Raw genomic sequence first — 9,212 nt, forward strand, 5'->3', positions numbered from 1 at the left:
GAAAATGAACACCCTCCTTCAGCTTGTGCGTCCTGGCTCCTGGGATTCTAAACCTTATTTTTACTACCGCAAGCTCCACGGCTTCCGTTTCTAGATTAAAGGCAGCTAAGATTTCATTTGGCAAGAGCACTCGCAATTAATTATAGAGTTTTTTGGACATTGTATTGAGATTTAAAAGATAAACAACTATTCGTATGTGTCCTAATTATATTTTCATATGAAAATAATGTTGAGATTTAAAATGTTAATTAACAAAAGAAAAACAGGCATGAAGACGAAGACGGACTTGGTAAAAGCCAAAAATAGAGTAATGAAAATCTAGAAAGGGACATACGTATAGGACCATCAATAATTAACCCTAGATTCGTATTTTATATTTTTCATACTTCACCAACCAAACCTAAAGATTGAATGCCCCACACAAAAATTTCCACACAAGATATTCTGGATCAAGATCGAGGAAAGAAGATGAGTATCAAAAAGAAAGAAGACTTTGACTCACAAGTCTCCCACTAATTATTTATCCAGAAACATCATATTATAGAGGATAATTGTTTCTTTATAATTTTATATGTATCCCCTTATTAAACGTAATCAATATTTAACTTATATGTAATGTTGACATAAAGAAATAAAATAAAATGAAAGTATTGACTAGTACATCCACTAAGAGCATTTTTAGCAATGCTAGCTATTTTTGAGTCAAATTTTAGCTAAAGTAGCTAAAAAGTCATTTTGGCCAGCCACTTTAGAAATATGTTTGTACCAATGCTCTCTATTTTAGCTAATTTTGAATTTATATTATTTTTATAGAATATTAAATAATTTAAATGTATTTATAAATTACATAAATTAACTCAAAAGGAATGTTTTAAATTATAGAGAGCCTCATCTCGCTCTCTATATTTAGGAGCGAGATAGCTAAAAGTTATAATAGAAAGTCACTTAGGAGTCTGGTGCAGCTGCTAAAATAGATAAAAAACTAAACATACTCTCTAAAATAGCTAAAGAACCAAAATAAGGAGTCTGCTAAAGATGCTCTAATATATTAGCTAGCTAGCGAATTCTATGCGTGATATATATGTACATGTGCATGTTGCTAGTACTAGAGCTCTCCTCCGAGTAGGGTCATCGATGATATTCGTTTATGGTCAAGTAGCTTAGAGGGTTACTCTAGCTATATTTCTCGGCTGTATTCCTTGTTCGGATCAAACTCTGTAGCTCACAAGGTTGCTAGATCTACCAATCTTGACCTTCCATTCGTAGACCTTAATTTACTATTCTGCTTTAGATTTGAGGAAAATATATTGGTTCGCTTTCATTATAAATAGAGAAAAGAAAAAATCGAACTACATCTAAACTACCTAGCTACTACATTAAAAAAATCAATTTTCGATTGAAACCCAATTATAACTACCCTAATTGGGTAGCTAAAATAAAGCTACTGCATTGTTCCTAATAAAAGATTAAGAGTGGAGTATACTAGAGTGGTTTGGTTAATGTTGTTCCAAACTCCATTATGGTCACTTGTACTGTAAAGAAAGAACCTGGAAGCTAGAATTAGTATTACTGCAACTTCATCCATCTTTCAGGCATTTATATCGTTACAAAATTATAACTAATTAATTATTGAAGATCAGAATACAGTTCCTCCTCAGACTAATTTTTTTTTTTTTTTTGAAAGGGGTTTGGAACCCAGCCTATCTGGGAGGCTCAGCCCCACGCTCGGAGTAATTTTTTGTATTGTTTGGACTTCGAAATCAACCTATTGCAATATGCTACTAATTAATCTTCTGAATCTTCTGGTGGTCTACATGGAGAAAATCGTTAGTTAGAAGGAAGGTGTGTTCTTGGTATAAGAAAGTCTTCAATGAAACGAGATTATCTCTCCATGTATAGAATATATATAGTTTCTCATCCAGAGATTATTGTATGCGGGTCAGGATCAATGGATATATTATTTGACACAATTTTTTACACTTATTTAGAACCTTTAGATATAAAAGCGTTTAATGATCTTGATCAATTCTGACAAATGACATGGCATTTTAGTTTTTCCCCACAAAAAGAAACATAATTTAGATTGAACTTTCTTTCTATAAAAAAATTAAAATAAAAACTAATATGAGAGAAGAACACGATCAAAATATAAATAAGAACTTCATCTTCTAAACCAGATCGAACACTTTCATTCATTTTGTGTTGATGGCACCTTTCTCGAATCTTATATATAGCAATAGAAGAAAATTTTCAGTTTATATAGAATCACAGTTCATATTATCTACAAAGTAAGCATCAATCAAATCTCATCCCATCGCATCTTTGATTTGCTCAGCCAACAAACACTTCCAATTCAGTCCCCATGAAAATTTTGGGTTGATATTCACAGATGTACTGTGCCTAAACTAATTTCAAAGGGTGCCTAGCTAGAGACAATATCAGACCATGCCACCAAGAGTAGTTGAAAGCTTTGAGCCCTTGTAAGGGATACAAATCACCACATAACATCAAAATTTCCATTATTAAACATAACAAACTCGATCAATCACGCACCGAACAAGAACCTTCCTCAAAGATTCAAACTTCGTGGAATAGGAATACAATAAACACACAAAAAGAAACAGATAATAGAAGCTTCATCAATTATATAAAATCATCCCCAACCCTTAAGAAATTACTGGAACCAAATCACCCCCAATTAAAGAACAGACAATTAATTACAGTAGTAAAAATATCAACTTTCTCCCATATTTGACACAAAATGAATGAAAGAGTTCTAGTTTAGAAGATGGAGTTCTTGTTTAGATTTTGATTGTGTTCTTTTTAGTTCTTATTTTAATTTTTTTATAAAAAGAAAGTTTAATCTAATTTTATGTTATATTTTTGTGGGGAGAAACTCAAATGCCATTTCATTTGCGAGAATTAATAATGAACATTAAATGCTTTTATATCTAAGGGCTCCAAATAAGTGTAAAAAATTGTGTCAAACAATGTGTCCATTGATCCTGACCCATTGTATACATGATTACGTTTCAAAATTTCAGATAGTTAAACTTTTTGAGTATGGAATCTCTCTCTCATACATGATTACGTTTCAAAAATTCATATAGTTAAACTTTTTGAGTATGGAATCTCTCTCTCTCTAATCACTTATAACTCTTTCTGTCTCGGATGTTTAATCAAGTGCAATTCGCATGAAAAATCTTACATATTTATTGAATTATGTTATATATTGGATATCTCTTTACACTCTGCCACGTTATTAATAATATGTGAAATTAGTTAAATTTTAGATTTTTTTTTTTTTTGAAAATATTCCGTAATTTTAGTGGATCGTCAAAATTAAAAGAAGAGAAAGTGATATATTGTATAAAGCAAACCACATAATACTAAAATGTAATTAGCCATTTTCAAAAAAAAAAAAAAAAAAAAAGAAGCGTAATTAGCTTTTTCTATTTATTTTACGTGAGGTAAGGGCATCTCCGACAGATTAGCTAAATTCGATTTTTAGTTGTATATAAGTATTTTTGAAGCAAAATTCAACTCCAACAGACTAGCTATAGCTAAGTTAAATTTAACTTTAGCGTGAGGTAAGGGCATCTCCGACATATTAGCTAAATTCAATTTTTAGTTGTATATAAGTATTTTTGAAGCAAAATTCAACTCCAATAGACTAGCTATAGCTTAGTTAAATCTAACTTTAGCTAAAATGACTAGCTATATTTAGATAGAGAATTCTGCATAGTTAAAACAAAAGTTATATTACTCTCTATTCTTTTGTCCATATATCAGTTTATGATTCGATAAAATATAATATATTATTTACAAATAGCAACTATTGCTGGAGGAACATTGTTAAATCAATATCTATATTTCACAACTTTAGCTAAATTTAATTAAAAATTAATTGATACCGTTGGAGATGCTCTAAGAACCCACAAATTGATTGAGGAAGAAAGTTTCCTGCCAATTTCATTTAGAAATTAGTGGTGGACCATGGACTTCAATAATAAAACCGTGTTGCTCTTTCTGCTTGGCCGGTGACTAAAACATCACTTGTCCTTTGTTTTCTAGTGGCGGGTCCCTCCACCTGACTAAAACATCGCTTGTCCTTTACACAGGAAGTCCAGCCATTGAGAAATTTTTTCCATGGGGTAGGTGGGGTTTCATTATTTCACTTAAAAGTAAGTTCAGTAATTGCTCCTCTTTTTAGTTTATCTCTCCGCTCATCATCTTGTGTTCACGGAAAGAAAAGGAAAGAAAATCAATTCTACGTTTTTTATACATGAGAAATTGCAATTTCCATCAATTTTTCTTTTCAGTATTTGGAAAGACTAGAAATGTAGTCAGAATACACCTTTTAGTTTTCATTGCAGTGTTTGGTTCTTATAAGGAAAAGAAACAAAATCCTATCAATTTTTCAATAATACCCTCATACTAATGTGAAAACTTAAAACACTATCAAAATTGAAATTAAAATTCATAAATTTACTTTTTTTTTTTATCACCATCTTAACACATGATATTATCAGGGATTCATGATTTCAGGGTCAGACTAAATAAAAAAGAACCAGAGCATAAACATGATTCCGTACTGAGGTAGTAAAACTGAGAAATATAACTAAAAGAATAAAATTCAACGAGAAAATAATCATATATGAAAATAAACTACAAGCTATTTGAACAAATCTTCTAAATTAAATTCCCACGTTAACTAATGACGTTTATATGACAAATAGCAGAACATACATTAGCTATATGACCATTTAATTGTCTTAAACCAGAAGTAGCTATACATTAGCTATTTTACCGTGTTCGAATATTGCACAACTCTACAAGTATTTGTTCATAGCTATATGACCATTTAATTGTCTTAAACCAGAACACTTCTTTATCTCAATAACAAGAACACCCGTGTGTCATTATAGATGTCCAATGCTCTCTCTATATATATTTTTTGTCAATATCCAATGCCCTATATTGAATTGAAAGAAAGCTTAGCTGCTTCAGTTTTGCATAGGATAGTGCACAAATCATACAAACGACAAGTACAGTTAGTTAAATTAGCAAATAATGATTTTGAGTAGGGACAATTTAGTCATATAATTTTGTAATAATTGCAGGAAATTGGGAGGGAAAGTGGATCCTGAGGGGGGGGGTGGAACACAGGCCGGAAAGGAAGACTTTCCTTTCCTGATACCATGATTCCGCGAAACTATGAACTAGCCTTAAAGTTTTCCCACTATGAACTAGTTTACAAACTAGCGAGCTTATAGCCTATAATCTATCTATGAGGAGATTGGTCTTCTGAGTCTAGGATAGCGAGCTCCTCCATATAATTTACTCTAAATTTCCTGCAGTAGTCAATACGTTTTTTTTTTTGTTTTTTTTTTTGATGAAGTAGTCTATACGTTGATCCATGACTAATTTCAGTCCCTTGTATATATGCGCTTCAGATTTCCACTGACTAATCATAAGTGAGCTTTGCTTGAGGCTTGGAGAGTGATACTTGCTGCTTTACCACCGTTTCATATCGATCTGTAAGCAACCTTCACATCCATAGCTGCTCTCTCTCTCTCTCTCTCTCTCTCTCTCTCTCTCTCTGTGATTTGTTTTGATCGTAGGCAAGCTGCTTCTTATCCAAATTAGTTTCAAATTTTCAATACTGAGAATTCTACCTTGTGAGTAGGGGAAAGGAAAGGATATTACCTAAGAACTAATTTGTTTGCAGGAGCACGCCAGTATGTTTACACAATTTGTTCAATCTGGAACCATGTCTATCCCACAAGCACAACATGTACCACCTCCTGGGATTCAATTAGCCACCGCAAAGGGTGATCCAGGAACTGGTGGGCTAGAAAACCAATCTTCAAATTTCACCACCATCGACATTTTGGCAGATCTACCTAAATCTAAGACACCTTCACTTCATCTACTGGAACACAAAAATAGTATGTACCATCATTCACATCCCTAGTTAGTAATTTTTCGTATTATACGCGAATAAAAGAAGTACTTAAATTTTATTCAAAAATACTTCTGTACTTCATATTTTTAAAAGGGACTCGTTAAATTTCCCATACTTTTGAAGCCAAAAGTATTATACAAGTACTATACACGATTTTTACGTTTTTTTTCCTTATTTTACACATATTATTGAACAAAAATGAATATAAATGAATATTTTTAATTATTTAAAAATATTTTGCCGAACTTTTCAACGAATTATTTGATAAAATGTTCGAATAATACATGTACGTATTTTTCGCATACTATACACGTCCCGTTTTTTACTAACTATGTTCACATCATTCATGCTGACATAATTGGTGAAGCAAATATCAATACAATATGAAGTGGTAGATCCATGTAGTTGTATCTAGAGGTGAACTACATGGACTGTTTGAGATTCATATAACTTGCTAAGTTAACATAATGGAACATATCTCGACCACTCTATATCCAACATATATATCAATTATATTTTCTATATAAGTACCTTAACCTCCTTTATAAACACTACACAGGAGATCTATACCTTATGAAATGCGTGCCTCTCTATAAGTATGCACTAAAAGGTGATTGGGAAGCTGCTGAACAAATCTTGAAAAAAGATCGAACACTTTTGAGTGCTAGCATATCAAGAGGGTGGGACACTGTTCTTCATATTGCAGCAGGAGCAAGACATGTTCACTTTGTGGAGAAACTGGTTGAAATCATGGACAAAGAACACTTGGCACTCCAAGACATAAATGGAAACACTGCGTTATGTATTGCTGCAGCGGCAGGATCAGTAGACATTGTCCAAATTTTGATAAAACATAATGATTCCTTGCTGACAATTCGAGGAGGTCAGAAAATGGCACCACCCTATATGGCTGCTATGTTAGGACAGTCAGAAATGGCATGGTACCTGTACCCTAAAAGTAAAAAGATGATGGAGAAGACTGACCTGGAGAACTTGTTTTTTTCGTGCATCAACAATGGTTTATATGGTAGGTATATCAAAGAACTCATACTTTTGTTTTTCTTATTTTTTATATAACCAAGAGTCTGGAGAAACTGATTGTAAAGAAGTTGTACATGCATTTGATGAACATTATGTTTCCAAATCAAAAATAATGAATGAATGAATAGATGTGTGTACTGGGATACGTTTGCATTCTTGAGTTCTCTGTGTAAATTATGCAGATTTAGCTTTACAGTTGCTAGATACTGATAGAGCATTAGCCAAGGCACGTACTGATCGGCCGAAAAATAAAACCGCCCTGCATATCTTGGCTCGAAGGCCTTCAGTATTTGGAAGTCAAAGTCCAGGAATGTGGGGTAGACTCATGAATTCATGTGAGTGAATTCTTTGAAAATTAATGTTTATTCTTATCATTATTAACCTGGTGCTTACGTTCTTCAAATTATTTTTGTCTCAAGTCCTCGCAGGTTTTAAGTTTGCATTAAAAAGAAATTTAAATCAAGCTGATAAAGCACTTCACCTAGTCCAACGCCTTTGGGAAGAAATTTTGAAAGATGAGCATGATGACGTGATGAGGTTGATCAAATATCCCTCTAATTTAATATTTGATGCAACAGAATTAGGGAATTATGAGTTCCTGGCAGCGCTTCTGAGCTCTTATCCTGAGTTAGTATGGGAAACTGATGAAAAAAATCGAACTATAATCCATGTTGCAGTTTTGCATCGTCATGCAAGTATCTTCAATCTAGTGCATGAGATAGGCTCAATCAAGGATGTCATAGTGACTTATGAGGATGATCAGGGTAATAATATAGTGCATATGGTTGCAAAAGCAGCACCTCAAAACCAACTGAATTTGGTGTCGGGCGTAGCTCTTCAAATGCAGCGAGAGTTAGTATGGTTTGAGGTACTTCTTCTCCTCATAACCCTAATTTACCTTTTATTTTTTATGCATGGTCTAACCAAATAATTATATCTGGTTACTCAGAGGAAATTGCACGTGTGCCATATATGCATGCACAAGAAAATTTCAATGAATCTATTTCATAATTTTATAACCATCTTAATTAATTGCTTTACTTGCTTAAATGTTTTTCTGCTGTTTTTAATTATATATCATTGAAACGGCAGGAAATAAAGAAGATTGTGCAACCTCAATATATAGAGATGGAAAACAAGAAAGGAAAAACACCTCAAGAATTATTCACTGAAGAGCATAAGACGTTAATGCGTCAAGGAGAAAAATGGATGAAGGACACTGCAACTTCATGCTTGCTTGTTGCGACTATTATTGCAACTGTTGTGTTTGCAGCTGCATTTTGTATACCAGGTGGCGCAGATGATCATACTGGAAAGCCAAACTTTTTGAAAGAGAAAGCTTTTTTATACTTTACCGTAGCCGACGGAGTGGCACTCTTTTCCTCTTCAACTGCAATGCTGATGTTCTTGTTCATCCTTACCTCTCGGTATGCAGAAAATGATTTCCTCAAGTCCTTGCCCTTGAAGTTGATGGTAGGACTCACTTGCCTCTTCATCTCAATAGCATCTATGATGATTGCTTTCAGCACTGCCTTTTATTTGTCTTGTCAATATGGATCAAGATGGGTTCCAGATCTTACATTTTTCTTTGCAATTGTGCCTGTTGCTTTATATGCATTTCTACAATTCCCTCTTGTGTCTGATATGTCCTCCTCCACATTTTGTTCAAGTCTTTTATTTCAGCCATGGAAACGTATGATATACTAGATAATCGAGCTTAAATGCTCTACATATTCTACATAGTTAAGCCTTTGGTCCCTAGCTACAATAATGAAGTTATTTATTTCAACTAGAATGAAGTTGTAATTACAAATTGATCATCTATGCTGAACATTTAAGGGACATGCAAAAGGATGAACGTGGTGTTAGTTTTACTCTTCATGATTATTGCAAAATATCCCTTATCATGTTGTAATAGTTGTACATCTTGTGATGTTTACAACACTTCAAAAATCAGTGGCTTTATTTATTAGAACATATATATATTACACACACACACACACACACTTACGCAATCTAAATCACATAAACTGAAACCAATACTAGATCAAATCATGTTAATCTAATTACTATATATTTCAACAGAACATGTATATTTTGATTGGGATTGAAGATGTTGTATCAATCCTAAATCTGCAGAAAACAAGAACACAAGGACATTAATGCAGAAACTTACTCGATGCACTCCCACTGTCCATGATAG

General features: G+C 33.1%; 1 protein-coding gene across 2 annotated transcripts; it reads left to right on the forward strand.

The window, feature by feature from the left end:
* The first annotated feature begins 4,928 nt into the window (after window positions 1-4,928).
* Window positions 4,929-8,883, forward strand: LOC133732953 (ankyrin repeat-containing protein ITN1-like). Of its 2 annotated transcripts, none has more exons than XM_062160560.1 (6): window positions 4,929-5,540; window positions 5,732-5,951; window positions 6,528-6,995; window positions 7,192-7,344; window positions 7,438-7,877; window positions 8,102-8,883. In XM_062160560.1, the coding sequence occupies exons 2-6, from the start codon at window positions 5,744-5,746 to the stop codon at window positions 8,714-8,716; spliced, it is 1,884 nt and encodes a 627-aa protein (XP_062016544.1). In that variant the 5' UTR covers window positions 4,929-5,540; window positions 5,732-5,743; the 3' UTR covers window positions 8,717-8,883. The 2 variants fall into 2 exon arrangements, with proteins under 2 accessions (XP_062016544.1, XP_062016543.1); XM_062160559.1 differs by having other exon boundaries at window positions 5,125-5,540; window positions 7,429-7,877.
* The last annotated feature ends 329 nt before the right edge of the window (window positions 8,884-9,212 follow it).

Source organism: Rosa rugosa, chromosome 2 (assembly GCF_958449725.1).
Source record: "Rosa rugosa chromosome 2, drRosRugo1.1, whole genome shotgun sequence".
In the NCBI taxonomy this organism is placed as follows: domain Eukaryota; kingdom Viridiplantae; phylum Streptophyta; class Magnoliopsida; order Rosales; family Rosaceae; genus Rosa; species Rosa rugosa.